General features: G+C 40.2%; 1 protein-coding gene across 8 annotated transcripts in view; it reads right to left on the minus strand.

Annotated features, from left to right (window-relative positions):
* The window catches only part of NSUN6 (NOP2/Sun RNA methyltransferase 6), an 86,344-nt gene extending 71,808 nt beyond the window's left edge, over window positions 1–14,536 (minus strand). For 7 of the 8 annotated variants that reach the window (XM_069547622.1, XM_069547623.1, XM_069547621.1 and 4 more), the window contains exons 1-3: window positions 14,022–14,536; window positions 10,912–11,067; window positions 5,535–5,614 (exon numbers count right to left, since the gene is read on the minus strand). In XM_069547622.1, the coding sequence (XP_069403723.1) occupies window positions 5,535–5,614; window positions 10,912–11,067; window positions 14,022–14,096 (311 nt within the window). In that variant the 5' untranslated portion in view covers window positions 14,097–14,536. The remainder of the gene's footprint in view (window positions 1–5,534; window positions 5,615–10,911; window positions 11,068–14,021) is intronic. The other variant, XM_069547624.1, reaches the window with a different exon arrangement.
* Between the last annotated feature and the right edge of the window lie 649 nt (window positions 14,537–15,185).

Raw genomic sequence — 15,185 nt, forward strand, 5'->3', positions numbered from 1 at the left:
ATGGCCTGGACCTAACAGAAGCAGAAGATATTAAGAAGAGGTGTCAAGAATACACAGAAGAACTGTACAAAAAAGATCTTCACGACCCAGATAATCATGATGGTGTGATCGCACACCTAGAGCCAGACATCCTGGAATGTGAAGCCAAGTGGGCCTTAGGAAGCATCACTACAAACAAAGCTAGTGGAGGTGATGGAATTCCAGTTGAGCTATTTCAAATCCTGAAAGATGACGCAAATTTGGAATATGCCAGCAAATTTGGAAAACTCAGCGGTGGCCACAGGACTGGAAAAGGTCAGTTTTCATTCCAATCCCAAAGAAAGGCAATGCAAAAGAATGCTCAAACTACCGCACAATTACACTCATCTCACACACTAGTATATTAATGCTCAAAATTCTCCAAGCCAGGCTTCAGCAATATGTGAACCGTGAACTTCCTGATGTTCAAGCTGGTTTTAGAAAAGGCAGAGGAACCAGAGATCAAATTGCCAACATCCGCTGGATCATGGAAAAAGCAAGAGAGTTCCAGAAAAGTATCTATTTCTCCTTTATCAACTATGCCAAAGCCTTTGACTGTGTGGATCACAATAAACTGTGGAAAATTCTGAAAGAGATGGGAATACCAGACCACCTGACCTGCCTCTTGAGAAACCTGTATGCAGGTCGGAAAGCAACAGTTAGAACAGGACATGAAACAACAGACTGGTTCCTAATAGGAAAAGGAGTATGTCAAGGCTGTATATTGTCACCCTGCTTATTTAACTTATATGCAGAGTACATCATGAGAAACGCCGGGCTGGAAGAAGCACAAGCTGGAATCAAGATTGTCGGGAGAAATATCAATAACCTCAGATATGTAGATGACACCACCCTTATGGCAGAAAGTGAAGAAGAACTAAAGAGCCTGTTGATGAAAGTGAAAGAGGAGAGTGAAAAAGTTGGCTTAAAGTTCAACATTCAGAAAACGAAGATCATGGCATCTGGTCCCATCACTTCATGGCAAACAGATGGGGAAACAGTGGGTGACTTTATTTTTCTGGGCTCCAAACTCACTGCAGATGGTGACTTCAGCCATGAAATTAAAAGATGCTTACTCCTTGGAAGAAAAGTTATGACCAACCTAGACAGCATATTAAAAAGCAGAGACATTACTTTGCCAACAAAGGTCCATCTAGTCAAGGCGATGGTTTTCCAGTGGTCATGTATGGATGTGAGAGTTGGACTGTGAAGAAAGCTGAGCGCTGAAGAATTGATGCTTTTGAACTGTGGTACTAGAGAAGACTCTTGAGAGTCCCTTGGACTGCAAGGAAATCCAACCAGTCCATCCTAAAGGAGATCAGTCCTGGGTGTTCATTGGAAACACTGATGTTGAAGCTGAAACTCCAATACTTTGGCCACTTGATGCGAAGAGCTGACTCATTTGAAAAGACCCTGATGCTGGGAAAGATTGAGGGCAGAAGGAGAAGGGGACGACAGAGGATGAGATGGTTGGATGGCATCACCGACTCGATGGACATGGGTTTGGGTGGACTCCAGGAGTTGGTGATGGACAGGGAGGCCTGGCGTGCTGTGGTTCATGGGGTCGCAGAGAGTCGGACACAACTGAGCGACTGAACTGAACTGAATCTGGTATCTCATTTGCATAATATAATTTTGATATCAATGATCATGATATCTCATTTGCATGTCACCAAATGTTTCTTTTCAGCAGGATTGCTATTTGTATTGAACCAGCAATCTTTGAGCAATTACTTGAATATTCCGTTGTATTCACCCTATTATTTCATACATACAAACAGTAATTGAAAACCAAAGTGCTAATGCTAGTGGCAAGGCAACTATGAGAAATGGAAATGGAATGGCTGGAAGAGAAGGGCAAACTCAATCTCATTTGTATCTCAAGATATTTCTGGTACTGAATTATACTTAATTATTAGGGAAAGTTAATTTTCTGACCTGCTAGAAATAGATTTTTATCAAAAAGGAAAGAATACCAACAGACAATATACAGAGACTCTTAAACATTACGAATTGAATATTGGCCTAAAAAGTTCTATTGATTTAAATGCAGTCTTTAAAAAATGATGGTTGCAGTACGGTGTTTAAAATACTCTTGTATGGATGCAGGAAACAAACTTATGGCTACCGCAGGAGAGGGATAAATCAGGAGAGTGGGACCGTCCTATATACATTATTATAAGTTAAAGAGGTAACTATTACTAATAAGGACCTACTCTGTAGCACAGGGAACTCTACCCAATACTCTGTAACCACCTAAATGGGAAAAGAATCCAAAAAAAGAGTGAATATATGTGTATGTATAACTGATTCACTTTCCAGTACAGCAGAAACTAACACAACATTGTAAATCAACTATACAACAATAAACATTTTAAAAAGATACTCTTATACGGGGGGATAAATTAGGAGTTTGGGATTAACATACACACACTAATACATATAATATAGATAATCAACAAGGACCTGTTGTATAGCACAGGGAACTAAACCAAATATTTTGTAAAAACCTTAAAGGGAAAAGAATCTGAAAAGGAATATATAATTAAAGCACTCTGCTGTACACCTGAAACTAACATCACACCATAAGTCAACTATATTTCAATTAAAAAAATGAAAAATACTTTGAATCAAGAGAAGACTGGCTTTCAATTTTCTCTTTTAAGTTTTTCAATAAAGTTGACATTGATACCATCAACTTCAGCAGTACCACCTTACTTTTAATCTAATTACCATTGGTAAAACCTTCCTAACATTAAAACATATTTGATCAAGACTTTCCTGGCAGTCCAGTGCTTAGGACTTCGCCTTCCAATGCAGGGGGTGCAACTCTGATCCCTGGTTGGAAAGCTAAGATCCCACATGCCTTGGGGCTGAAAAATCAAAACATAAAAAAAAAAACCAGAAGCAATACTGAAATAAATTTTAAAACTTAAAAAAATTGTTAAATATATACATATATTTGCTAAGTAAATTAAATATCATGTTAAATAAAATGAAGGAACCTGAATTTTATGTTGAGATTTACTTTTTGAATTGTTTTCTCTCTTTAAATTGTTTAACCTATATTTTGATATCCTAAATCGTTGTGAAATGTTGAGCTTCTAGTAAAAAAGATTTGTCAACGAGTAAAAGTACACATATATTCCTTTTTCTAAAGCCCACATAAATGGGGGAAGAAAAATTTGAAAGAAAATTCAATTTTCAAGAAATCTAAGCAGCAGCTAAGTGAGATGGCTGGATGGCATCACCGGCTCAATGGACGTGAGTTTGAGTGAACTCCGGGAGATGGTGATGGACAGGGAGGCCTGGCATGCTGCGATTCATGGGGTCGCAAAAAGTCGGACACAACTGAGCGACTGAACTGAACTGAACTGAAGATGCAAGTGATGAAGAGTAATTAGCTGACACAGTGAAATCTGGATCAAATCCAATTCCTCAATAGGGTATGACTGTTTCTGAAAAGGAAAGGCCCTTGGATACCCAAACAATTATTCATTCCTCAGCACCAAAGGGTCAGGCAGAAAGAAGGAAGGTCTGAGTATGTCGTGTCAGTCCCATTCCTTACGGATAAAGCCAAAAGAGGAACTGGACTGGTAGAAGTGGTTTGTGCAAGTCTTAGGGCAGCTATAAGAATTTCTTCATTTTTCACAGTGGAAAGTCAAAAGATACCTAATAAAACTGGTGATGAGTTTAAAAGACAAAGTAGAGCTAACATGCTCCTTTCAGAAATGAAAGGTAGGTGTATGAATCCACAATCCTAAAAGATTTCTTAGTGCTTTCCTGTTAACTCACTTACGGTGTTACACAGTTCACTAATGTTTTAATGAGTAGCTTACTCACTACAAAGAATAGGACGAAAGGATTATTATGAAGCCAGTAAGAAGAATGAAACAGAGTTACATAGATTATGGAAAACAATGGGCATCGTGGAATGATGTCCAGTGTATTCTAAAATGAATCTCAGATCTCAGAAGACCTGTGACTGATCAACTATAGTAACTAGTTGGTTTTAAACTAAATAGGAATGAGAGAAATCAGAACAGTGGTTTCCTAGTATGGAGGGCAGAATGCAGAGAATTTTCTGGTGATGGAAATGGTGTATATCTTGATGGGGGTGAGTCCTGACTATATAGTTGTATGAATTTAGCAAAACTCGGCACACTTAAGTAAGACTCCTCCATTCACTAATGCGATGTTCCTCTTAACAAAAATATACAATAAGGAGTTTATAGACTCAATTTTAATTGCAAAAGTAATATGTGTTTACAGTAAAAAAAAATAAACCAGAAATGTTACAATTAGAGCCTCTTCTTACCTAGTTTCTCCCAACCTCCTCAGAGTTAAGCACTCAGAATTAATCCCTGTTAATAGTTGGGTATATTATACCCTCCAGAATTTTTTGTGTATAAATATACATAAATCTGTAGTATTTAATTGCAAAAGAAATGTGGTTATCCTACACAGAGCATCATGCTTTGCGTGTTTAAGTAATTGTAAATATCATCATTTATTTGTACATATACTTCTCCCACATTAAAGGCTGTATTTGACCACTAAATTATCAATACTTAAAAGCTTTAACAAAATGATTTTTATGTTTATTACTACTCTTAGGGGTATTAAAAAAATTTTTTATCACAATTAGGGATTTAAAAATGCTCTTTGGGAATAGAATTCCCATTATAATACGAAAGCCTTTTTTTTTTTTTCCTTTTTTAAATACATGCCTTCCAAACACAGTATATCTTCTATTTAGCTGTGCTTAGTTGCTCAGTCGTGTCCAGCTCTTTGCAACCCCATGGACTGTAGCCCACCAGGCTTCTATGTCCATAGAGATTCTCCAGGCAAGAATACTGGAGTGGGTTGCCATTCCCTTCTCCAGGGGATCTTCCCAACCCAGGGATCAAACCCAGGTCTCCCACATTGCAGGCCGATTCTTCACTGTCTGAGCCACCAGGGAAGCCCAAGAATACTGGAGTAGGTAGCCTATTCCTTTCCCAGGGGATCTTCTCAACCCAGGGATGGAACTGGGGTCTACTGCATTGCAGGAAGATTCTTTACCAGCTGAGCTACCGTGGTAGCCCGTTCTACTCAGAAAATACAGTAATTTAACATCACTGTGAATTAATAAAATTTTACAAATATATCAATTATGAAAATAGGAAACACTGTTGCTTTGTATTTCTGTTGTAGCTCCAAAAAAGTTTTAATTTAGCAGTGGAATCTCTTAAGATATACAAGTAAACAAATGTCTTAGGGAATGAAAAAAAATCAATCACCACTAAATGGAACTAATACGCATTCCTCTCAAGATAGCTGAGTCTATTTCCAGTGTTCTTTTGCAGTATTTTCCACGACAGACAATGTAGTCAACGTTTATCAAGTTTGTGAATTCCTATCTAAATAAAGTTGCTAACAGAGAAACTTAGTACTATCACCAAACAGTAAAAAAAAGAACCTGTGACAAATTTTTATTTATAAGAATACAATTTGAAAATGAAATAGTTACAAACCTAGGTCCAATAACAGGAATAAGTAAGACATCCTGAAGGTCTGGATGCTGAAGAATCGGAAAACTTAATCCATTAAACTGCTGTTGAAAATAAACACAGAGGATTACAAAGCAATCAACACACTGGGTAAATTTCAAATTACAGAGCTTTTTAGTGTCATTACCTAACAGAGCATAAAGTTTGATTTAGGATTATTTCCATTTTTTTCCATGGGATACTCCAAAAAACAAAATCAAAGACTTCAAAACAACATTTTCTCTATAATTTGATTCTCAAGTTTCTTGACTTCTTTACAAGGAAAAAGCTCAATTTTGTTAAGTGTGACTTTGTAAACACAAACCATGTTAACCTTAAGTGACCTACTTTGAAAACACATATCCAACAGAGAGTTGCATGAATAGGACATTAAAGACTGAAATTTTTAAATGCTGTGTGTTATATATTATCAACACTGAATGCCATGTCAGTTTTTTGCTTGCCTGTTTGTTTTTGGTAGCACCGTGGTATATGAGATTTTAGTTCCCCTACCAGGGATTGAACCCGTGCCCCCCACAGTGGAAGTGCAGAGTCTTAACCACTGGACCACTAGGGAAGTCCTACCACATCAGTTTTGATGATGCTTCCTGGCAAAGGCTGAGGATATTCAGTATCCTCCACCATACTTGGCCTTCAGACTAGAAACAGGTGCAGGGCCAGCAGCACAGGTGCCAAGGCTAACTCCCAGTCTCATGGGTATGAAGAAGGAAAAGGCAACCCATGCCAGTACTCTTGCCTGGAGAATCCCAGGGACAGAGGAGCCTGGTGGGCTGCTGTCCATAGGGTTGCACAGAGTCGGACACAACTAAAGTGACTTAGCATGCATGCGTGGGAGAAGAAAATGGCAACCCACTCCAGTATTCTTGCCTGGAGAATCCCAGGGACAGAGGAACCTGGTGGGCTGCCGTCTACAGGGTCAAAGAGTCAGACATGACTGAAGCGACTTAGCAGCAGCAGCAGCAGTCTCATGGGAGCCAACTGCGCTGGCAGCTTGAAACTGACCAGAGTGGGAGCATTTACACCACAAAAAACAGCAAACACTACAAACCAGCATTATTTTTCCTAGAAAGGGGGTTGTTTGGTATGTACCAGCACACCATGGCTGCAGACAGAAGACAACCGGGCACTCCCCGTGAACAAGGGGAATGGACAGCAAGGACTCTGTCTATCAGAAGGCCACACACACATACTAGAAAACAAGTCTCTGCTGTGTATGCTACTGATTACATCTTCACATACTGCACCAAAGCAGTAACAATAATAGATACTTGTGCTGCACTGTAGTATCAATACACTAGCTATCGAAAGCCCCAAATCAATCTATTTCTAAGCTGAAAAGGAAAGAGAACAAAAATTCTTCAGATTTTGGAAATCAGACTATATTTCTAGCAAGTCAACAGCTCTTCTGAGTTCTGCTTTCTCTGACCAAAGGGAATTTTGAACTAACCATACCCAACAGCACAGTAAGACATCTTGAGGGTGAACTCCTCACTCAAACAAACCTCTCTGTTTTTTCCCCTCTCTTCCTCATGTTCTCTCATTGTCTGATACCCTAGCAGGAGTCCCCAGCCTCTGGGATGGTCTGAGGTGGAGCTGATGAAATAATAATAGAAATAAAGTGCATAATGAATGTAATGCACTTGAATCATTCCAAAACCATCCCCCTCTCTTGGTCCATGGGAAAACTGTCTTCAACTGGGAGAATGGAAAAACCAGACCCTGGTGCCAAAAAGGTTGGGGACCGCTGCCTTACAGTATCTAGACTATGATCCTTCCAAGGAGAAGATAATGAATTCTGTCATTTGTTTTTGTTTTGCTTCAGAAGCATTACACTCTCTCCACACTAGAGATATTCTGCACAGAGATCAACCTGCTCGGGCCAAGATTTTCCTTCTCTCCTTTTCTATCAGATATTAAAACAATACAGAAATAAAACTTTCATAAAACCACGTGTGCCTAACTTTCATAAAAGTATCACACACTTTTTTAACCAAACATACCACGGGCTTCTTCTTCTGTTTGTTTCTACCCTGTGCCCTTTTTAAAACAGCCTTATTGAGGTTTACTTTACATACCATAAAATATATCCATATGGAATGCAAAATTCAACGATTTTTATTTTTTTTAGTAAATTTACAGAACTGTGCAACCCTCACTAGAATTCAGTTTTAGGTCCTATCCATCACCACACAAAGATTCTTCACACCTATCTGCAGTCAATCCCTGTTCCAGCCACAACCCCCAGCAACCACTAACCTACCTCTTTCTCTAGAAGCTGCCTTTTCTGGACATTTCATACAAATAGGATCACATACTACAGAGGGTCTTGTGCCTGGCTTCTTGCACTCACTGTGGTGTTTCTGAGGTTCACCCACATGGTAGCATGTATTAGTTCACCACTTTCATTGCTGAGTTCCGTTTCATGGTGTGAAGTCAACCACATTTTGTTTTTCTATTCACCAGTCAATGAACATTTGGACAGTCTCCCCCTTTTGGTTATTACAAACAATGCTGTTAATAATATTCATGTCCAAGTCTCTGCACGGACATGTTTCCACTTCTCTTGGATAGATATAGGAGTGGAATTGCTGGGTTGTACAGTAAGTTTATGTTTAGCTTTTTAAGAGACCACAAATTTTTCCAAAGATGCCAGACCACTTGACTTTCCCACCAGTGGAGACAGGTTCCAGCTTCTCCACATCCTCGCTAGTCAAATGAAATTTTAAAAGATGAAATTTCAATATGTGACCCAGAGAAATCTGGAGACAAAGCACCCGCTTGTATACCATTCAGGATATGCCTTCGGGATACATGAGAGCTTTGGGACATGGAAAACGAACATTTGTGATCTAAAACCTCCTTTGAGTCCCCTTTCCTGGTAGCAAGAAGCAAGACTCAAACCACCAGGTTCTTACTTACTGCCCACAGCCCCACTTTCTCAGTCTCATCTCAACCTTTACAGAAAGGGACTCAAAGCCCAGAATGATTTCATCTGCCTTGTTTTAGACACAACACCTAAGATTTCTTTCTATAAGACCGGGATCCTAGGTTATCTAAGCTCTAGGACTAATTTTCTAGAAAAGAAAACCACCTGGATCTGCCTGAGTTTTGCACAGAACAGCTTCCTTTATTCAAGCTGAAAATCTATACACATGGCTATATAAAAGTAATACTCTCAGCTGCTTAGAAAACTGTTCACACTGTATGCCTCATACAGTCAATAAAATTATCACTCATTGAAATTCACAATAACCTTTCTCCAAGTTTTACATAATTATTATACTAAGTTCTGGTCTCATACAGACAGAAACTGTGGCTAATTCTTCTTACATCATGGTCATCTCCTCACAACTTGAAGTTTATAGAACTGTTCCTAAAGACAGTATGATAAACATTTCACTGATGTGGTGATATTAAAAACAAAAAACAAACGAATCAAACAACAAGGTCCTAACGTATAGCACAGGGAACTATATTCAACATCCTGTGATAAACTGTAACAAAAGGATGTGAAAAAGATTACGCATGTGTGTGTATATATATATAACTGAGTCACTTTGCTGCACAGCACAGACAACACTGAAAATCAACTATACTTCAATAAAATAAAAAGAATCAGTACCAGTGAAGATGCTCTGAAAATTTCATAACGTTCTATCCAGAGTAAACTGACAACACAGCCTATGATATACAAATGGGAGTCTTTTAACTATGCTTATCTCTTCCCTTCTCATTTAGGTACTTAGGGAGAAATAGGCCTGCTGACACCCATCTGTGGTTATTTGTTAGAAGAGATGTAATAACAACTGCAAAATGGAATAACTAGAACTATCCCACGTCAGGCACCTTGTTTTCCTCCATCTTACATTTCCTGGGGGGCAAACCTCAGTGCACGGTGTATGAAACATGAAATGCACAGCTTTGGGGTTTTCTTTCTGGTATTTTTTTTTCAATAGTTTTCAAAGGTTATTTTTCACTTACACTTACTGTTAAATATTAATTATACTCTGTGTTATACAGTACATCCTTGAGTGTATCTTACATCAAACACCTAACTTACCTCTCCCACCCCTACAGAGCTGGCCTCCGCTGGTGACCACTAGTTTGTTCGCTCTGTGACTCTGTTTCTTTTCTGTTATAGTCACTGATTTGTTGTATTTTTTTGGACTCCACATATAAGTGATATCATGTAGTATTTGTCTTTCTCTGACTTATTGCACTTACAAAATATACAGATTTTGAAAGCAATTAAGACAATATAAACAAGAAAATTCTAATATTATCTTTCTATTTGAAACTTTAACAATTTGGGTTAGAACAGACCTCTTACGCATTTTACAATCCATTGTCACTTAGAGAACATGAGTATTATATGAAAACTATTTTATTAGTTGAACCAAAAAAATCTGCATCATCTTATTTTTAAATACATTCTTTATGCTATTTAATTTCCTTTTATTAAATTATATTTAATTAGCAAAGAAACTATCATTTGCAGAGATGTGGATGGACCTAGAGACCATCATACAGAGTGAAATAAGTCAGAAGCAGGAAAATACCATGTAATTACACATAAATGTGGAATCCAGAAAAATGGTACAGATGAAACTATTTGCAAACCAGAAACAGAGACACAGACGTAGAGAACCACTGTATGGACACCAAGGGGGAAAGTGGGAGGAGCTGGGAGGCCGGGATAGACATATATACATTACTGATATGATGTATAAAATAGATAGCGAGTGAGAACCTACTGTACAGCACAGGGAACTCTACCCAGCGCTCTTTGATGACCCAAACAGGAAGGAAACCCAAGGAAGAGGGGATATATGTATATGCATGGCAGATTCATTTCGCCGTACAGAAAAAACAAACACAACACTGTAAAGCAACTGTACCCCAATAAAAATAAATTATATTGTTATTATACTAAAATTAAAAATACAATCCTACAGGTAATCAGTAGGCACCTCCTGACCTCTGGGCACACTTCAGCTATATGATCTGCCCTCGTGATCGTTATAAGCTGCTTATGACAACAGCACAAACTTTTTGGGTTAGAACAGACCTCTTAAGCATTTTAAGGATGAAGATGACGAAACAACAGAGGCCCGGAGGGGCTGAGTAATCTATCCAGTTATACTAAATAAATTCAGAATCAGAAGTATTATGTTCAAGTTCTAGCATTAGCATGCACCATATAACCTTAAACAACATTCGTGATCCTCAATTTCCTTATTTGTAAACTTGTAACAGTATATCGTCCACATGATGTTAGAAGCAACATGGCATAAGCTGGAGAAATCTCCTTCTGTACATAATGACAAAAATTTGCACCAACCTTCTGAAGCTCATCAAATAATAGATTTTTGACATGCTGTACTGAGGCTAGATGTGTATTCACTCTGACCGTGGTGAATGATGGAGGATGAGACAAGTTATGTAACAGCGTTTCAAACCTCCTTTCTGCTTCTTGTTTACCTAAAGCACACAGAATCTGAAAAGAAGAAAAAAACAAGTTACTGTTTCAATTTCATAATACAAATTAAAAATATTAAGATATACGCATATACACTTGTGCCAACTGATGAAACATCATTCCACAATCATGCTCCATTTCACTTTTCTGTTTACATGTTGATAACACTAAGGTTACGGTGATTTTTCACGGGGTTATGCTAATAAACACCTAATGAAACACCTGATGAAAAGGGATTAGAAAATCACTACCTCAACTTCAAACCATTATTAACATTCTGAACATATCTGCTACATTTATTCACACAAATTCAGGATTTCATTCTACTTACTTATAAAAATATTAACTGTTACATCACTTCTGTAGAACTAGTTCCCTGCTAACCTCATACCCCAGAGCAAATTGGCTAGTAACCTTTTAAAACACCAGTATTTGAAGAAAACGTAACACCTGATACTGTCACCCAACAATCTCCCACAACATCAGTTTTTTTAATACGGTAATACTACATGTTAGGCTTCCCAGGTGGCGTAGTGGTAAAGAATCTGCCTCCCAGTGCAACAGACACAGGAGATGCAAGTTTGATCCCTGGGTTGGGAAGATCCCCTGCAGAAGGAAATGGTAACCCACTCCAGTATTCTTGCCTGGAGAATCCCATGGACAGAGCCTAGCGGGCTACAGTCCATGGGGTCACAAAATGTCAAGACATGACTGAGCAAACATGCACATTATTATTAAAAGTAACAAGCAGATACTGTCCAAAAAAAAAAACCAGCAAGATACCTGTCAGAAATAAGAGTTATGAAGACTCAAATGACCAAGCTTCCTTGTAACTAACTGAAGCATTCAAGGCATGTATTTCACCATTTTTTGTCATCTTTGACCATCCCCTGCCTCACAGAATCTTCATAAACCATTTGCCAGCCTAATAATCCACTAGCCTAGAAGTATTAGCACTTTCTCAGTGTTTATGTTTTTTAACCGAATATTTTACTATTTTCGATACTTTTTACATAGGTATAGTTTTTCTTTTTGTAAAATCCTGTTGCTGTTGCTGCTGCTAAGTCACTTCAGTCGTGTCCGACTCTGTGTGACCCCATAGACGGCAGCCCACCAGGCTCCCCTGTCCCTGGGATTCTCCAGGCAAGAACACTGGAGTGGGTTGCCATTTCCTTCTCCAATGCATGAAAGTGAAAAGTGAAAGGGAAGTCGCTCAGTCGTGTCTGACTCTTCGCAACCCCATGGACTGCAGCCCACCAGGCTCCTCCGTCCAAGGGACCCTCCAGGCAAGAGTACTGGAGTGGGGTGCCATCGCCTTCTCAGAAAATCCTGTTAGTATGTTTGAAAAAGAACTGGTGTCAAAGACATTTGAATCTTTTACAAAACAATGTTAATCATTTCAAAAATTCTGGGGGAAGAAAACTGCCTCTATTTCTCTTAACACCATCCCTAAAGTTCTTTGAAATCAAGAAGCTATTTCCTTGGGGACTTCACTGGTGGTCCAATAGGTAAGAGTTTGAGCTCCCAATGCGGGGGGCCTGGTTTCAATACCTAGTCTGGAAACTGGATTCCATATACTGCAACTAAAGACCCAAATGCTGCAGCTAAGACCCAAAGCAGCCAAAAAAATTAATAAAATATTTAGGGAAAAAGGAGAATATTTTATCTTTCCATACTGTGATGCTCTTTAATATAATCTTTGGGAATAAAAACACAGAAATCTAAACCTAGAAGTCATGGCTTCACTAACATCTTTGAAAGTGATTAACATTTGTGCGGCTTTACTTTGAATACAACACCAAAGATTCGGAAAATACAAAGTTGCCTACAACCAGGATGGTAGGCAGAGAGCACGAGCCTGGCAATCAATCAACATTCACTGAGGACTTCTGTGCTCAAGGCTGCCAGCAGCGCACAGAAGGAACACTTGTTGAGGACCTACAATGCCAGGTGCTCACCCTATGACTAATAGCTTAACCCTGAAAATTTAGTGCTGTTAAATGTCCTCCAACTTCACAGATGAGGAAAGCAAGTTTCAGACATGTAAAAACGCACTGAGATGCAAACCAGGGGGTTTGGGGTTCCAAATCGATTCCTTTTCCCACTGTACTAACACCTAAGTTCTTTCCCTTCAGATTTCAACATTAGGACCATGACAACAATGTAGATTCAGCAACATAACTCTTTGGACCCTCAGCTCTCTCACCTGTAAAAATGGGGATGAAATATCTACCAAAAAAAGATCGCTAAGATTAAGATGTGGAGTTTCCCAGGTGGCTCAGTGGTAAAGAATCCACCTGCCAATGCAAAGAGATGCAGAAGATGTGGGTTCAACCCCTGGGTTGGGAAGATCCTCTGGAGGAGGAAACGGCAATCCATTTCAGTATTTTTGCCTGGAGAATCCTATGGACAGAGGAGACCGGTGGGCTGCAGTCAATGAGGTTCCAAAGAGCTGGACACGACTGAGCACAGACACAAGATTAAGAAGTTCAAGGTCTGCAAACCACCTAGCACAACCAGTGGCATTTAACAAGCACTCGCTGAATAACAGCATACCTTCCACCTGAGTACGGAGCAGGCGTTGTAAGAACACATGTGTTTCTTCCCTACAGGACGTGTAATTCTCAGAGGACACGGATCTTTGCTTGCTCACCCCTGTAACCCCTTCAGTGCCCGACACCTGTCGCCAGGCACACAACAGCTTTTTTCCTCCTCCCTCCTTTCCCATTCAGAAATGTTAAAAAAAAAAAAAAACCCACACACACACACTCCATACATCTCTTAGCTCAGGAAGGAGTCATTACATACCTGCAGAAAGACATGAGCATATTATATTAATGCATTGGGAAGAGCTAGTAATAAGAAACAACAGCTATAAACATTTAATTGCCTTTTAGGTTTTTTTTCCCTATCCCTCGTGTGTAAATATTTGAATGTCTGCAAACAGCATCTAATATATTTATCTGACCTACCTCCTTATTCATAAAGCCCGCTTTAAGATAGTTTTCAACTTCAAGTCTCAAAGATATTTTAGGGAAAACAGACATTTTCCTACTGCTTGAGTTCTCCTCTTCTAGGAAAAATGACAGAAAACGGTGATTTTTCTCTGTCCAAGTTGCAATGAACGTCTGGGCAATGAACACCACCCACGACGTGCCAGGACCATCCGATGCCAAAGAAAAGAGAGAGGCTCACGCCCAGTTAAAATAAGAAACGCGGAGGAACTTCCACGCCTTCTAGAGCTGGACCGGCTTGGAGCGGCTTCACCTCCACCGAACCTGTCCCGGGACTTCTTCAGCGACGCTCACGGACACCACTGAGAGGCAATGCCACTCACGTGGCGGGGGGTGAGGGGGGAATCGTGAAGAGTGAATCCGCCGTCAGCTGCACAGAGATGTGCAAAACCACGCTGGCATCAATTTCAAAACGCGCAACCCGGCTTGCTCTGCAGAGAGCGGGTTCCGGAATGCGTCAGTTCCGGCGACGTGGCCCGCCCCTCCTCCCCCCGCCCACCAATCCGCAGCCGTGAATGGCCGCTACGTCACGCCTCCAGAGTGTCCCAGCTCCACCCGCGATGCATCCAGTTGCCGCTGGCCTGGGCTGGCATCCCTTAAGAGGTTGGAGGAGGAGCTGCCTCCCGCCCGCAAACTGGTGGAACGCTGTGTAGACCTGGCAGGACAGGGCTGGGTGCCAATTGGGAAGGGTTGAGTCGTACTGACCTGATTTAAAAAGGCGGGGGGTGGTGGGGTGGGGTTGGGAGGCGAGGGGGGCGGCATGCAGGTACACCTGGGTTGAATCCCGGGTGGTAAGATTCCCTGGAGAAGGAAATGGCAACCGCTCCAGTATTCTTGCCTGGAGAATTCCATGGACCGAGGAGCCTGGTGGGGTACGGTCCATGGAGTCCCAAAGAGTCGGACACGACTGAGCGCCTAACACTTTCACTTTTTCAATCAGTTCACGGCCAGCTAAAGGAGTACGTCAAGGCTGTATATTGTCACCCTGCTTATTTAACTTCTATGCAGAGTACATCATGAGAAACGCAGGGCTGGAGGAAGCACAAGCTGGAATCAAGATTGCTGGGAGAAATATTAATAACCTCAGATATGTGGATGACACCACCCTTATGGCAGAAAGTG

Source organism: Ovis canadensis, chromosome 13 (assembly GCF_042477335.2).
Source record: "Ovis canadensis isolate MfBH-ARS-UI-01 breed Bighorn chromosome 13, ARS-UI_OviCan_v2, whole genome shotgun sequence".
Lineage (NCBI taxonomy): Eukaryota > Metazoa > Chordata > Mammalia > Artiodactyla > Bovidae > Ovis > Ovis canadensis.